General features: G+C 41.3%; 1 protein-coding gene across 1 annotated transcript in view; it reads left to right on the top strand.

Moving 5' to 3' along the window:
* itgb8 (integrin, beta 8) overlaps window positions 1-18699 on the top strand; it is a gene marked incomplete at its 5' end in the record, with an annotated part of 77056 nt that extends 58357 nt beyond the window's left edge. The window contains one exon of the mRNA XM_079522952.1: window positions 18544-18699. Coding sequence (XP_079379078.1) covers window positions 18544-18672 — 129 coding nt within the window. The 3' untranslated portion in view covers window positions 18673-18699. The remainder of the gene's footprint in view (window positions 1-18543) is intronic.
* Between the last annotated feature and the right edge of the window lie 201 nt (window positions 18700-18900).

The following is an 18900-nucleotide window of genomic DNA, read 5'->3' as shown; positions in this document are numbered from 1 at the left end:
CTCTACAGAGATATGAGTTACCGCCCTGTTGGAAACACTCTACAGAGATATGAGTTACCGCCCTGTTGGAAACACTCTACAGAGATATGAGTTACCGCCCTGTTGGAAACACTCTACAGAGATATGAGTTATTGCCCTGTTGGAAACACTCTACAGAGATATGAGTTACTGCCCTGTTGGAAACACTCTACAGAGATATGAGTTACTGCCCTGTTGGAAACACTCTACAGAGATATGAGTTACTGCCCTGTTGGAAACACTCTACAGAGATATGAGTTACTGCCCTGTTGGAAACACTCTACAGAGATATGAGTTACTGCCCTGTTGGAAACACTCTACAGAGATATGAGTTACCGCCCTGTTGGAAACACTCTACAGAGATATGAGTTACTGCCCTGTTGGAAACACTCTACAGAGATATGAGTTACTGCCCTGTTGGAAACACTCTACAGAGATATGAGTTACTGCCCTGTTGGAAACACTCTACAGAGATATGAGTTACTCTCTGGAAACACTCTACAGAGATATGAGTTACTGCCCTGTTGGAAACACTCTACAGAGATATGAGTTACTGCCCTGTTGGAAACACTCTACAGAGATATGAGTTACTGCCCTGTTGGAAACACTCTACAGAGATATGAGTTACTGCCCTGTTGGAAACACTCTACAGAGATATGAGTTACTCTCTGGAAACACTCTACAGAGATATGAGTTACTCTCTGGAAACACTCTACAGAGATATGAGTTACTGCCCTGTTGGAAACACTCTACAGAGATATGAGTTACTCTCTGGAAACACTCTACAGAGATATGAGTTACTGCCCTGTTGGAAACACTCTACAGAGATATGAGTTACTGCCCTGTTGGAAACACTCTACAGAGATATGAGTTACCGCCCTGTTGGAAACACTCTACAGAGATATGAGTTACCGCCCTGTTGGAAACACTCTACAGAGATATGAGTTACCGCCCTGTTGGAAACACTCTACAGAGATATGAGTTACTGCCCTGTTGGAAACACTCTACAGAGATATGAGTTATTGCCCTGTTGGAAACACTCTACAGAGATATGAGTTACTGCCCTGTTGGAAACACTCTACGGAGATATGACTTACTGCCCTGTTGGAAACACTCTACAGAGATATGAGTTACTGCCCTGTTGGAAACACTCTACAGAGATATGAGTTATTCTCTGGAAACACTCTACAGAGATATGAGTTACTGCCCTGTTGGAAACACTCTACAGAGATATGAGTTACTGCCCTGTTGGAAACACTCTACAGAGATATGAGTTACTGCCCTGTTGGAAACACTCTACAGAGATATGAGTTACCGCCCTGTTGGAAACACTCTACAGAGATATGAGTTACCGCCCTGTTGGAAACACTCTACAGAGATTTGAGTTACCGCCCTGTTGGAAACACTCTACAGAGATATGAGTTACCGCCCTGTTGGAAACACTCTACAGAGATATGAGTTACCGCCCTGTTGGAAACACTCTACAGAGATATGAGTTACTGCCCTGTTGGAAACACTCTACAGAGATATGAGTTATTGCCCTGTTGGAAACACTCTACAGAGATATGAGTTACTGCCCTGTTGGAAACACTCTACGGAGATATGACTTACTGCCCTGTTGGAAACACTCTACAGAGATATGAGTTACTGCCCTGTTGGAAACACTCTACAGAGATATGAGTTACTGCCCTGTTGGAAACACTCTACAGAGATATGAGTTACCACCCTGTTGGAAACACTCTACAGAGATATGAGTTACTGCCCTGTTGGAAACACTCTACAGAGATATGAGTTATTCTCTGGAAACACTCTACAGATATATGAGTTACGCTCTGGAAACACTCTACAGAGATATGAGTTACTCTCTGGAAACACTACAGAGATATGAGTTACGCTCTGGAAACACTCTACAGAGATATGAGTTACGCTCTGGAAACACTCTACAGAGATATGAGTTACTCCCTGGAAACACTCTACAGAGATATGAGTTACCGCCCTGTTGGAAACACTCTACAGAGATATGAGTTACCGCCCTGTTGGAAACACTCTACAGAGATATGAGTTACTGCCCTGTTGGAAACACTCTACAGAGATATGAGTTATTGCCCTGTTGGAAACACTCTACAGAGATATGAGTTACTGCCCTGTTGGAAACACTCTACGGAGATATGACTTACTGCCCTGTTGGAAACACTCTACAGAGATATGAGTTACTGCCCTGTTGGAAACACTCTACAGAGATATGAGTTACTGCCCTGTTGGAAACACTCTACAGAGATATGAGTTACCACCCTGTTGGAAACACTCTACAGAGATATGAGTTACTGCCCTGTTGGAAACACTCTACAGAGATATGAGTTATTCTCTGGAAACACTCTACAGATATATGAGTTACGCTCTGGAAACACTCTACAGAGATATGAGTTACTCTCTGGAAACACTACAGAGATATGAGTTACGCTCTGGAAACACTCTACAGAGATATGAGTTACGCTCTGGAAACACTCTACAGAGATATGAGTTACTCCCTGGAAACGCTCTACAGAGATATGAGTTACTGCCCTGTTGGAAACACTCTACAGAGATATGAGTTACTGCCCTGTTGGAAACACTCTACAGAGATATGAGTTACTGCCCTGTTGGAAACACTCTACAGAGATATGAGTTACTGCCCTGGAAACACTCTACAGAGATATGACTTACTGCCCTGTTGGAAACACTCTACAGAGATATGAGTTACTGCCCTGTTGGAAACACTCTACAGAGATATGAGTTACTCTGAATGTGGTGGATGATACAGTTATTTAACCCATTTAGACATGAGGACGATTCTACAAAATGCCTTCTAAAATCCTGACAGTTTTCTGAAAAACCTATGTTTCTATATCAGTGGTGCTCAAACATTTTCATGTCAAGGACCCCCAAAAATATATGTAATTGGTCGCCGACCCCCATCTGAAAATATGTTGTACCAGGGACCCTCCTCCCAGAAGCAAAGATTTGAGTAAAAAACCTTCGCTCTGAAAGAATATATACAAAGATACTGCCCTGTTGGAAACACTCTACAGAGATATGAGTTACTGCCCTGTTGGAAACACTCTACAGAGATATGAGTTACTGCCCTGTTGGAAACACTCTACAGAGATATGAGTTACCGCCCTGTTGGAAACACTCTACAGAGATATGAGTTACCGCCCTGTTGGAAACACTCTACAGAGATATGAGTTACCGCCCTGTTGGAAACACTCTACAGAGATATGAGTTACTGCCCTGTTGGAAACACTCTACAGAGATATGAGTTATTGCCCTGTTGGAAACACTCTACAGAGATATGAGTTACTGCCCTGTTGGAAACACTCTACGGAGATATGACTTACTGCCCTGTTGGAAACACTCTACAGAGATATGAGTTACTGCCCTGTTGGAAACACTCTACAGAGATATGAGTTACTGCCCTGTTGGAAACACTCTACAGAGATATGAGTTACCACCCTGTTGGAAACACTCTACAGAGATATGAGTTACTGCCCTGTTGGAAACACTCTACAGAGATATGAGTTATTCTCTGGAAACACTCTACAGATATATGAGTTACGCTCTGGAAACACTCTACAGAGATATGAGTTACTCTCTGGAAACACTACAGAGATATGAGTTACGCTCTGGAAACACTCTACAGAGATATGAGTTACGCTCTGGAAACACTCTACAGAGATATGAGTTACTCCCTGGAAACGCTCTACAGAGATATGAGTTACTGCCCTGTTGGAAACACTCTACAGAGATATGAGTTACTGCCCTGGAAACACTCTACAGAGATATGACTTACTGCCCTGTTGGAAACACTCTACAGAGATATGAGTTACTGCCCTGTTGGAAACACTCTACAGAGATATGAGTTACTCTGAATGTGGTGGATGATACAGTTATTTAACCCATTTAGACATGAGGACGATTCTACAAAATGCCTTCTAAAATCCTGACAGTTTTCTGAAAAACCTATGTTTCTATATCAGTGGTGCTCAAACATTTTCATGTCAAGGACCCCCAAAAATATATGTAATTGGTCGCCGACCCCCATCTGAAAATATGTTGTACCAGGGACCCTCCTCCCAGAAGCAAAGATTTGAGTAAAAAACCTTCGCTCTGAAAGAATATATACAAAGATTTGAGGCACATTTTCATGATTTTTCAAAAATAGCAGACCTACAAGCTGCTTTGAGCTTGTAGATCTGGGGGTTAAAGGGAGGTTAAAGGGAGTTGTTTTCTGTACACAGTACAGAAAACAAAGAAATTAAGACAATTAAAAAAACATGAGGTCCCCACTGTATACAGAACCATCCTATCATACTGTACACTGTATACAGAACCATCCTATCATACTGTACACTGTATACAGAACCATCCTATCATACTGTACACTGTATACAGAACCATCCTATCATACTGTACACTGTATACAGAACCATCCTATCATACTGTACACTGTATACAGAACCATCCTATCATACTGTACACTGTATACAGAACCATCCTATCATACTGTACAATGTATACATATTACAGAACCATCCTATCATACTGTACACTGTATACAGAACCATCCTATCATACTGTACAATGTATACAGAACCATCCTATCATACTGTACACTGTATACAGAACCATCCTATCATACTGTACACTGTATACAGAACCATCCTATCATACTGTACACTGTATACAGAACCATCCTATCATACTGTACACTGTATACAGAACCATCCTATCATACTGTACACTGTATACAGAACCATCCTATCATACTGTACACTGTATACAGAACCATCCTATCATACTGTACACTGTATACATATTACAGAACCATCCTATCATACTGTACACTGTATACATATTACAGAACCATCCTATCTGCGGGGCAGTTTGTTTAATGCCGCGATGGCTGACGGAACAAAACTCCCACTAAAACGGACCTTTTTCCACGGCAAGGTTCTGTATCTTTGTCCAGTTGGCATGAGGCTAAAAAAGCGATAAAGGGGATGATCAGTGTCCTGTGATATTGAAAGTGCTAGCCGTGTGATGGCCTTATTGTCCATATCAGAAAGTGTGGGAGTAAGGTCCGAGCCCGATGATCTTGGAAGCAATACGTGTAATACTGAACACCTGGTTTCTGTAAGGCATGGACAGTATGGTGTAGAAACATGCACAGTAGACATGGACAGTATGGTGTAGAGACATGTAGAGTAGACATGGACAGTATGGTGTAGAAACATGTAGAGTAGACATGGACAGTATGGTGTAGAAACATGCACAGTAGACATGGACAGTATGGTGTAGAAACATGTAGAGTAGGCATGGACAGTATGGTGTAGAAACATGTAGAGTAGACATGGACAGTATGGTGTAGAAACATGTAGAGTAGACATGGACAGTATGGTGTAGAGACATGTAGAGTAGACATGGACAGTATGGTGTAGAAACATGTAGAGTAGACATGGACAGTATGGTGTAGAAACATGTAGAGTAGACATGGACAGTATGGTGTAGAGACATGTAGAGTAGACATGGACAGTATGGTGTAGAGACATGTAGAGTAGACATGGACAGTATGGTGTAGAGACATGTAGAGTAGACATGGACAGTATGGTGTAGAAACATGTAGAGTAGACATGGACAGTATGGTGTAGAAACATGTAGAGTAGACATGGACAGTATGGTGTAGAAACATGTAGAGTAGACATGGACAGTATGGTGTAGAGACATGTAGAGTAGACATGGACAGTATGGTGTAGAAACATGTAGAGTAGACATGGACAGTATGGTGTAGAAACATGTAGAGTAGACATGGACAGTATGGTGTAGAAACATGTAGAGTAGACATGGACAGTATGGTGTAGAGACATGTAGAGTAGACATGGACAGTATGGTGTAGAAACATGTAGAGTAGACATGGACAGTATGGTGTAGAAACATGTAGAGTAGACATGGACAGTATGGTGTAGAGACATGTAGAGTAGACATGGACAGTATGGTGTAGAAACATGTAGAGTAGACATGGACAGTATGGTGTAGAAACATGTAGAGTAGACATGGACAGTATGGTGTAGAGACATGTAGAGTAGACATGGACAGTATGGTGTAGAAACAAACATGTAGAGTAGACATGGACAGTATGGTGTAGAAACAAACATGTAGAGTAGACATGGACAGTATGGTGTAGAAACAAACATGTAGAGTAGACATGGACAGTATGGTGTAGAAACAAACATGTAGAGTAGACATGGACAGTATGGTGTATAGACATGTAGAGTAGACATGGACAGTATGGTGTAGAAACAAACATGTAGAGTAGACATGGACAGTATGGTGTAGAAACAAACATGTAGAGTAGACATGGACAGTATGGTGTAGAAACAAACATGTAGAGTAGACATGGACAGTATGGTGTAGAAACAAACATGTAGAGTAGACATGGACAGTATGGTGTAGAAACATGTAGAGTAGACATGGACAGTATGGTGTATAGACATGTAGAGTAGACATGGACAGTATGGTGTATAGACATGTAGAGTAGACATGGACAGTATGGTGTATAGACATGTAGAGTAGACATGGACAGTATGGTGTAGAAACATGTAGAGTAGGCATGGACAGTATGGTGTAGAAACATGTAGAGTAGACATGGACAGTATGGTGTAGAGACATGTAGAGTAGACATGGACAGTATGGTGTAGAAACATGTAGAGTAGACATGGACAGTATGGTGTAGAGACATGTAGAGTAGACATGGACAGTATGGTGTAGAGACATGTAGAGTAGACATGGACAGTATGGTGTAGAAACAAACATGTAGAGTAGACATGGACAGTATGGTGTATAGACATGTAGAGTAGACATGGACAGTATGGTGTAGAAACATGTAGAGTAGACATGGACAGTATGGTGTATATACATGTAGAGTAGACATGGACAGTATGGTGTATAGACATGTAGAGTAGACATGGACAGTATGGTGTATAGACATGTAGAGTAGACATGGACAGTATGGTGTATAGACATGTAGAGTAGACATGGACAGTATGGTGTAGAAACATGTAGAGTAGACATGGACAGTATGGTTTAGAAACATGTAGAGTAGGCATGGACAGTATGGTGTAGAAACATGTAGAGTAGACATGGACAGTATGGTGTAGAAACATGTAGAGTAGACATGGACAGTATGGTGTAGAAACATGTAGAGTAGACATGGACAGTATGGTGTAGAAACATGTAGAGTAGACATGGACAGTATGGTGTAGAAACATGTAGAGTAGACATGGACAGTATGGTGTAGAAACATGCACAGTAGACATGGACAGTATGGTGTAGAAACATGTAGAGTAGACATGGACAGTATGGTGTAGAAACATGCACAGTAGACATGGACAGTATGGTGTAGAAACATGTAGAGTAGACATGGACAGTATGGTGTAGAAACAAACATGTAGAGTAGACATGGACAGTATGGTGTAGAAACATGTAGAGTAGACATGGACAGTATGGTGTAGAGACATGTAGAGTAGACATGGACAGTATGGTGTAGAGACATGTAGAGTAGACATGGACAGTATGGTGTAGAGACATGTAGAGTAGACATGGACAGTATGGTGTATAGACATGTAGAGTAGACATGGACAGTATGGTGTATAGACATGTAGAGTAGACATGGACAGTATGGTGTAGAAACATGTAGAGTAGACATGGACAGTATGGTGTATAGACATGTAGAGTAGACATGGACAGTATGGTGTAGAGACATGTAGAGTAGACATGGACAGTATGGTGTAGAAACAAACATGTAGAGTAGACATGGACAGTATGGTGTATAGACATGTAGAGTAGGCATGGACAGTATGGTGTATAGACATGTAGAGTAGACATGGACAGTATGGTGTATAGACATGTAGAGTAGACATGGACAGTATGGTGTAGAAACAAACATGTAGAGTAGACATGGACAGTATGGTGTAGAAACATGTAGAGTAGACATGGACAGTATGGTGTATAGACATGTAGAGTAGGCATGGACAGTATGGTGTAGAAACATGCACAGTAGACATGGACAGTATGGTGTAGAGACATGTAGAGTAGACATGGACAGTATGGTGTATAGACATGTAGAGTAGACATGGACAGTATGGTGTAGAAACATGTAGAGTAGACATGGACAGTATGGTGTATAGACATGTAGAGTAGACATGGACAGTATGGTGTATAGACATGTAGAGTAGACATGGACAGTATGGTGTAGAAACATGCACAGTAGACATGGACAGTATGGTGTAGAAACATGTAGAGTAGACATGGACAGTATGGTGTAGAAACATGTAGAGTAGACATGGACAGTATGGTGTAGAAACAAACATGTAGAGTAGACATGGACAGTATGGTGTAGAAACATGTAGAGTAGACATGGACAGTATGGTGTATAGACATGTAGAGTAGACATGGACAGTATGGTGTATAGACATGTAGAGTAGACATGGACAGTATGGTGTAGAAACATGTAGAGTAGACATGGACAGTATGGTGTAGAAACATGTAGAGTAGACATGGACAGTATGGTGTAGAAACATGTAGAGTAGACATGGACAGTATGGTGTAGAAACAAACATGTAGAGTAGACATGGACAGTATGGTGTAGAAACATGTAGAGTAGACATGGACAGTATGGTGTAGAAACATGTAGAGTAGACATGGACAGTATGGTGTATAGACATGTAGAGTAGACATGGACAGTATGGTGTAGAAACAAACATGTAGAGTAGACATGGACAGTATGGTGTATAGACATGTAGAGTAGGCATGGACAGTATGGTGTAGAAACATGCACAGTAGACATGGACAGTATGGTGTAGAGACATGTAGAGTAGACATGGACAGTATGGTGTATAGACATGTAGAGTAGACATGGACAGTATGGTGTAGAAACATGTAGAGTAGACATGGACAGTATGGTGTATAGACATGTAGAGTAGACATGGACAGTATGGTGTATAGACATGTAGAGTAGACATGGACAGTATGGTGTAGAAACATGCACAGTAGACATGGACAGTATGGTGTAGAAACATGTAGAGTAGACATGGACAGTATGGTGTAGAAACATGTAGAGTAGACATGGACAGTATGGTGTAGAAACAAACATGTAGAGTAGACATGGACAGTATGGTGTAGAAACAAACATGTAGAGTAGACATGGACAGTATGGTGTAGAAACAAACATGTAGAGTAGACATGGACAGTATGGTGTAGAAACAAACATGTAGAGTAGACATGGACAGTATGGTGTAGAAACATGTAGAGTAGACATGGACAGTATGGTGTATAGACATGTAGAGTAGACATGGACAGTATGGTGTAGAAACATGTAGAGTAGACATGGACAGTATGGTGTAGAGACATGTAGAGTAGACATGGACAGTATGGTGTAGAGACATGTAGAGTAGACATGGACAGTATGGTGTAGAAACAAACATGTAGAGTAGACATGGACAGTATGGTGTATAGACATGTAGAGTAGACATGGACAGTATGGTGTAGAGACATGTAGAGTAGACATGGACAGTATGGTGTAGAAACATGTAGAGTAGACATGGACAGTATGGTGTAGAGACATGTAGAGTAGACATGGACAGTATGGTGTAGAGACATGTAGAGTAGACATGGACAGTATGGTGTAGAGACATGTAGAGTAGACATGGACAGTATGGTGTAGAGACATGTAGAGTAGACATGGACAGTATGGTGTAGAGACATGTAGAGTAGACATGGACAGTATGGTGTAGAGACATGTAGAGTAGACATGGACAGTATGGTGTAGAAACATGTAGAGTAGACATGGACAGTATGGTGTAGAGACATGTAGAGTAGACATGGACAGTATGGTGTAGAGACATGTAGAGTAGACATGGACAGTATGGTGTAGAAACAAACATGTAGAGTAGACATGGACAGTATGGTGTATAGACATGTAGAGTAGACATGGACAGTATGGTGTAGAAACATGTAGAGTAGACATGGACAGTATGGTGTATAGACATGTAGAGTAGACATGGACAGTATGGTGTATAGACATGTAGAGTAGACATGGACAGTATGGTGTATAGACATGTAGAGTAGACATGGACAGTATGGTGTAGAAACATGCACAGTAGACATGGACAGTATGGTGTAGAGACATGTAGAGTAGACATGGACAGTATGGTGTATAGACATGTAGAGTAGACATGGACAGTATGGTGTATAGACATGTAGAGTAGACATGGACAGTATGGTGTAGAGACATGTAGAGTAGACATGGACAGTATGGTGTATAGACATGTAGAGTAGACATGGACAGTATGGTGTATAGACATGTAGAGTAGACATGGACAGTATGGTGTAGAAACATGCACAGTAGACATGGACAGTATGGTGTAGAGACATGTAGAGTAGACATGGACAGTATGGTGTATAGACATGTAGAGTAGACATGGACAGTATGGTGTAGAAACATGCACAGTAGACATGGACAGTATGGTGTAGAAACATGTAGAGTAGACATGGACAGTATGGTTTAGAAACATGTAGAGTAGACATGGACAGTATGGTGTAGAAACATGTAGAGTAGACATGGACAGTATGGTGTAGAAACATGTAGAGTAGACATGGACAGTATGGTGTAGAAACATGTAGAGTAGACATGGACAGTATGGTGTAGAAACATGCACAGTAGACATGGACAGTATGGTGTAGAGACATGTAGAGTAGGCATGGACAGTATGGTGTAGAAACATGTAGAGTAGACATGGACAGTATGGTGTAGAAACATGTAGAGTAGACATGGACAGTATGGTGTAGAAACATGTAGAGTAGACATGGACAGTATGGTGTAGAAACATGTAGAGTAGACATGGACAGTATGGTGTAGAAACATGTAGAGTAGACATGGACAGTATGGTGTAGAAACATGCACAGTAGACATGGACAGTATGGTGTAGAAACATGTAGAGTAGACATGGACAGTATGGTGTAGAAACATGCACAGTAGACATGGACAGTATGGTGTAGAAACATGTAGAGTAGACATGGACAGTATGGTGTAGAAACAAACATGTAGAGTAGACATGGACAGTATGGTGTAGAAACATGTAGAGTAGACATGGACAGTATGGTGTAGAGACATGTAGAGTAGACATGGACAGTATGGTGTAGAGACATGTAGAGTAGACATGGACAGTATGGTGTAGAGACATGTAGAGTAGACATGGACAGTATGGTGTATAGACATGTAGAGTAGACATGGACAGTATGGTGTATAGACATGTAGAGTAGACATGGACAGTATGGTGTAGAAACATGTAGAGTAGACATGGACAGTATGGTGTATAGACATGTAGAGTAGACATGGACAGTATGGTGTAGAGACATGTAGAGTAGACATGGACAGTATGGTGTATAGACATGTAGAGTAGACATGGACAGTATGGTGTAGAAACATGTAGAGTAGACATGGACAGTATGGTGTATAGACATGTAGAGTAGACATGGACAGTATGGTGTATAGACATGTAGAGTAGACATGGACAGTATGGTGTAGAAACATGTAGAGTAGACATGGACAGTATGGTGTAGAAACATGTAGAGTAGACATGGACAGTATGGTGTATAGACATGTAGAGTAGACATGGACAGTATGGTGTATAGACATGTAGAGTAGACATGGACAGTATCGTGTATAGACATGTAGAGTAGACATGGACAGTATGGTGTATAGACATGTAGAGTAGACATGGACAGTATGGTGTATAGACATGTAGAGTAGACATGGACAGTATGGTGTAGAAACAAACATGTAGAGTAGACATGGACAGTATGGTGTATAGACATGTAGAGTAGACATGGACAGTATGGTGTAGAGACATGTAGAGTAGACATGGACAGTATGGTGTAGAAACAAACATGTAGAGTAGACATGGACAGTATGGTGTAGAGACATGTAGAGTAGACATGGACAGTATGGTGTATAGACATGTAGAGTAGACATGGACAGTATGGTGTAGAAACAAACATGTAGAGTAGACATGGACAGTATGGTGTAGAGACATGTAGAGTAGACATGGACAGTATGGTGTATAGACATGTAGAGTAGACATGGACAGTATGGTGTAGAAACATGTAGAGTAGACATGGACAGTATGGTGTATAGACATGTAGAGTAGACATGGACAGTATGGTGTATAGACATGTAGAGTAGACATGGACAGTATGGTGTAGAAACATGCACAGTAGACATGGACAGTATGGTGTAGAAACATGTAGAGTAGACATGGACAGTATGGTGTAGAAACATGTAGAGTAGACATGGACAGTATGGTGTAGAAACATGTAGAGTAGACATGGACAGTATGGTGTAGAAACATGTAGAGTAGACATGGACAGTATGGTGTAGAAACATGTAGAGTAGACATGGACAGTATGGTGTAGAAACATGTAGAGTAGACATGGACAGTATGGTGTAGAAACATGTAGAGTAGACATGGACAGTATGGTGTAGAAACATGTAGAGTAGACATGGACAGTATGGTGTAGAAACATGTAGAGTAGACATGGACAGTATGGTGTAGAAACATGCACAGTAGACATGGACAGTATGGTGTAGAAACATGTAGAGTAGACATGGACAGTATGGTGTAGAGACATGTAGAGTAGACATGGACAGTATGGTGTAGAAACAAACATGTAGAGTAGACATGGACAGTATGGTGTAGAGACATGTAGAGTAGACATGGACAGTATGGTGTAGAGACATGTAGAGTAGACATGGACAGTATGGTGTATAGACATGTAGAGTAGACATGGACAGTATGGTGTAGAGACATGTAGAGTAGACATGGACAGTATGGTGTAGAGACATGTAGAGTAGACATGGACAGTATGGTGTAGAAACATGTAGAGTAGACATGGACAGTATGGTGTAGAGACATGTAGAGTAGACATGGACAGTATGGTGTAGAGACATGTAGAGTAGACATGGACAGTATGGTGTAGAGACATGTAGAGTAGACATGGACAGTATGGTGTAGAGACATGTAGAGTAGACATGGACAGTATGGTGTAGAGACATGTAGAGTAGACATGGACAGTATGGTGTAGAAACATGTAGAGTAGACATGGACAGTATGGTGTAGAGACATGTAGAGTAGACATGGACAGTATGGTGTAGAGACATGTAGAGTAGACATGGACAGTATGGTGTAGAAACATGTAGAGTAGACATGGACAGTATGGTGTATAGACATGTAGAGTAGACATGGACAGTATGGTGTAGAGACATGTAGAGTAGGCATGGACAGTATGGTGTAGAAACATGTAGAGTAGACATGGACAGTATGGTGTAGAAACATGTAGAGTAGGCATGGACAGTATGGTGTAGAAACATGTAGAGTAGACATGGACAGTATGGTGTAGAAACATGTAGAGTAGACATGGACAGTATGGTGTAGAAACATGTAGAGTAGACATGGACAGTATGGTGTAGAAACATGTAGAGTAGACATGGACAGTATGGTGTAGAAACAAACATGCACAGTAGACATGGACAGTATGGTGTAGAAACAAACATGTAGAGTAGACATGGACAGTATGGTGTAGAAACATGTAGAGTAGACATGGACAGTATGGTGTAGAAACATGTAGAGTAGACATGGACAGTATGGTGTAGAAACATGTAGAGTAGACATGGACAGTATGGTGTAGAGACATGTAGAGTAGACATGGACAGTATGGTGTAGAAACAAACATGTAGAGTAGACATGGACAGTATGGTGTAGAAACATGTAGAGTAGACATGGACAGTATGGTTTAGAAACATGTAGAGTAGGCATGGACAGTATGGTGTAGAAACATGTAGAGTAGACATGGACAGTATGGTGTAGAAACATGCACAGTAGACATGGACAGTATGGTGTAGAAACATGTAGAGTAGACATGGACAGTATGGTGTAGAAACATGCACAGTAGACATGGACAGTATGGTGTAGAAACATGTAGAGTAGACATGGACAGTATGGTGTAGAAACAAACATGTAGAGTAGACATGGACAGTATGGTGTAGAAACATGTAGAGTAGACATGGACAGTATGGTGTAGAGACATGTAGAGTAGACATGGACAGTATGGTGTAGAGACATGTAGAGTAGACATGGACAGTATGGTGTAGAGACATGTAGAGTAGACATGGACAGTATGGTGTATAGACATGTAGAGTAGACATGGACAGTATGGTGTATAGACATGTAGAGTAGACATGGACAGTATGGTGTAGAAACATGTAGAGTAGACATGGACAGTATGGTGTATAGACATGTAGAGTAGACATGGACAGTATGGTGTAGAGACATGTAGAGTAGACATGGACAGTATGGTGTATAGACATGTAGAGTAGACATGGACAGTATGGTGTAGAAACATGTAGAGTAGACATGGACAGTATGGTGTATAGACATGTAGAGTAGACATGGACAGTATGGTGTATAGACATGTAGAGTAGACATGGACAGTATGGTGTAGAAACATGTAGAGTAGACATGGACAGTATGGTGTAGAAACATGTAGAGTAGACATGGACAGTATGGTGTATAGACATGTAGAGTAGACATGGACAGTATGGTGTATAGACATGTAGAGTAGACATGGACAGTATGGTGTATAGACATGTAGAGTAGACATGGACAGTATGGTGTATAGACATGTAGAGTAGACATGGACAGTATGGTGTATAGACATGTAGAGTAGACATGGACAGTATGGTGTAGAAACAAACATGTAGAGTAGACATGGACAGTATGGTGTATAGACATGTAGAGTAGACATGGACAGTATGGTGTAGAAACATGTAGAGTAGACATGGACAGTATGGTGTATAGACATGTAGAGTAGACATGGACAGTATGGTGTATAGACATGTAGAGTAGACATGGACAGTATGGTGTAGAAACATGCACAGTAGACATGGACAGTATGGTGTAGAAACATGTAGAGTAGACATGGACAGTATGGTGTAGAAACATGTAGAGTAGACATGGACAGTATGGTGTAGAAACATGTAGAGTAGACATGGACAGTATGGTGTAGAAACATGTAGAGTAGACATGGACAGTATGGTGTAGAAACATGTAGAGTAGACATGGACAGTATGGTGTAGAAACATGTAGAGTAGACATGGACAGTATGGTGTAGAAACATGTAGAGTAGACATGGACAGTATGGTGTAGAAACATGTAGAGTAGACATGGACAGTATGGTGTAGAAACATGTAGAGTAGACATGGACAGTATGGTGTAGAAACATGCACAGTAGACATGGACAGTATGGTGTAGAAACATGTAGAGTAGACATGGACAGTATGGTGTAGAGACATGTAGAGTAGACATGGACAGTATGGTGTAGAAACAAACATGTAGAGTAGACATGGACAGTATGGTGTAGAGACATGTAGAGTAGACATGGACAGTATGGTGTAGAGACATGTAGAGTAGACATGGACAGTATGGTGTATAGACATGTAGAGTAGACATGGACAGTATGGTGTAGAGACATGTAGAGTAGACATGGACAGTATGGTGTAGAAACATGTAGAGTAGACATGGACAGTATGGTGTAGAAACATGTAGAGTAGACATGGACAGTATGGTGTAGAGACATGTAGAGTAGACATGGACAGTATGGTGTAGAAACATGTAGAGTAGACATGGACAGTATGGTGTAGAGACATGTAGAGTAGACATGGACAGTATGGTGTAGAGACATGTAGAGTAGACATGGACAGTATGGTGTAGAGACATGTAGAGTAGACATGGACAGTATGGTGTAGAGACATGTAGAGTAGACATGGACAGTATGGTGTAGAGACATGTAGAGTAGACATGGACAGTATGGTGTAGAAACATGTAGAGTAGACATGGACAGTATGGTGTAGAGACATGTAGAGTAGACATGGACAGTATGGTGTAGAGACATGTAGAGTAGACATGGACAGTATGGTGTAGAAACATGTAGAGTAGACATGGACAGTATGGTGTATAGACATGTAGAGTAGACATGGACAGTATGGTGTAGAGACATGTAGAGTAGGCATGGACAGTATGGTGTAGAAACATGTAGAGTAGACATGGACAGTATGGTGTAGAAACATGTAGAGTAGGCATGGACAGTATGGTGTAGAAACATGTAGAGTAGACATGGACAGTATGGTGTAGAAACATGTAGAGTAGACATGGACAGTATGGTGTAGAAACATGTAGAGTAGACATGGACAGTATGGTGTAGAAACATGTAGAGTAGACATGGACAGTATGGTGTAGAAACAAACATGCACAGTAGACATGGACAGTATGGTGTAGAAACAAACATGTAGAGTAGACATGGACAGTATGGTGTAGAAACATGTAGAGTAGACATGGACAGTATGGTGTAGAAACATGTAGAGTAGACATGGACAGTATGGTGTAGAAACATGTAGAGTAGACATGGACAGTATGGTGTAGAAACATGTAGAGTAGACATGGACAGTATGGTGTAGAAACAAACATGTAGAGTAGACATGGACAGTATGGTGTAGAAACATGTAGAGTAGACATGGACAGTATGGTTTAGAAACATGTAGAGTAGGCATGGACAGTATGGTGTAGAAACATGTAGAGTAGACATGGACAGTATGGTGTAGAAACATGCACAGTAGACATGGACAGTATGGTGTAGAAACATGTAGAGTAGACATGGACAGTATGGTGTAGAAACATGTAGAGTAGGCATGGACAGTATGGTGTAGAGACATGTAGAGTAGGCATGGACAGTATGGTGTAGAAACATGTAGAGTAGACATGGACAGTATGGTGTAGAAACATGTAGAGTAGACATGGACAGTATGGTGTAGAAACATGTAGAGTAGACATGGACAGTATGGTGTAGAAACATGTAGAGTAGACATGGACAGTATGGTGTAGAAACATGTAGAGTAGACATGGACAGTATGGTGTAGAAACATGTAGAGTAGACATGGACAGTATGGTGTAGAAACAAACATGCACAGTAGACATGGACAGTATGGTGTAGAGACATGTAGAGTAGACATGGACAGTATGGTGTAGAAACATGTAGAGTAGACATGGACAGTATGGTGTAGAAACATGTAGAGTAGACATGGACAGTATGGTGTAGAAACATGTAGAGTAGACATGGACAGTATGGTGTAGAGACATGTAGAGTAGACATGGACAGTATGGTGTAGAGACATGTAGAGTAGACATGGACAGTATGGTGTAGAGACATGTAGAGTAGACATGGACAGTATGGTGTAGAAACATGTAGAGTAGGCATGGACAGTATGGTGTAGAAACATGCACAGTAGACATGGACAGTATGGTGTAGAAACATGTAGAGTAGGCATGGACAGTATGGTGTATAGAACAGGGGTGGGCAACTTTGACGATGGATATTTCCACACTCACTCCCTAGGGCCATATATTACTGTCGTAGCAAAAAAATAGCTGATCTACAAGCTCAAAACGCGTCACAGCGCAACGCGTTTTGAGCTTGTAGATCAGCTATTTTTTGCTATATTCGAATTGAAGTAATTAAAGCGAGTCATGTTTGCATGTTGCGGAATTGTAAACCAATATTATATCAGTATTCTGACATTAACCTGAGGGCCACATTAAGTGAAGGTGGGGGCCGCAATGTGGCCCCCCGGCCCGCCAGTTGCCCACCCCTGGTGTAGAAACAGAAAGAACAGGTTGAATAATGCGTTTACTTTGTACTATAGAGGGTATGCGCGTGACATCATCATCATACCCGGAAGTTATACGGGAACGCCTACTGAGTGGCAAAAAACTACTTTCTGGCCTTGATGGTCCATACATCCACACAGAAAAGTCCTATTTGATTGCATTAAATGACTTTAAACAACATTAAATTCACTTTGCCACTCGATTTGCCACTCGATCTGCCATTCACTTTATGCATGCGCAGGGTGGGCAACTTTGATGATGGAGAGGGCCACTATATTTCCACACTCGCTCCCTAGGGCCATATATTACTGTCGTAGCAAAAATAGCCGATCTACAAGCTCAAAACGCGTCGCGCTGCGACACGTTTTGAGCTTGTAGGTCGGCTATTTTTTTTTATATATTCGAATTGAAATCTTGAATTATTTTTTGCTTTTCTTTTGCTTTTTTGTTTTTTTTACATTTTTATGTAATTTCAAATGCCTTTTAATTATACTTGTGTTGAAGCATTGAGCTACTAATTTAGACTGAAGTAATTAAAGCGGGTCACGTTTGCATGTTGTGGAATTGTAAACAGCTGAAACCAATATTATATCAGTATTCTGACATTAACCTGAGGGCCACATTAAGTGAAGGTGGGGGCCGCATGTGGCCCCCGGGGCCGCCAGTTTCCCACCCCTGCTCTATAAGAACGTGTCTGTTTTTGCACCTTTCCTAGGACCTGGCGTACATCCCCACCACCACAGAGAAGACGGTGACCTACAGACGAGACCGCCCTGCGGACCGGCCCGTGGAGATGCACATCCAGGTTCCCAAGATGCCCCTGGGCGCTTCCTGGCAGTGCTAGGCAGAATGGAACAGAGCTTTCGTTAGTATCATTAACCCTGACTCTGTTTGACCAGAATGGAACAGAGCTTTCGTTAGTATCATTAACATTGACTCTGTTTGACCAGAATGGAACAGAGCCTTCGTTAGTATCATTAACCCTGACTCTGTTTGACCAGAATGGAACAGAGCCTTCGTTAGTATCATTAACCCTGACTCTGTTTGACCAGAATGGAACAGAGCCTTCGTT

This window comes from Electrona antarctica, assembly GCF_951216825.1.
Source record: "Electrona antarctica genome assembly, chromosome: 15".
Classification (NCBI taxonomy): Eukaryota; Metazoa; Chordata; class Actinopteri; order Myctophiformes; family Myctophidae; genus Electrona; species Electrona antarctica.
This window is presented reverse-complemented; position numbering and strand designations above follow the sequence as displayed.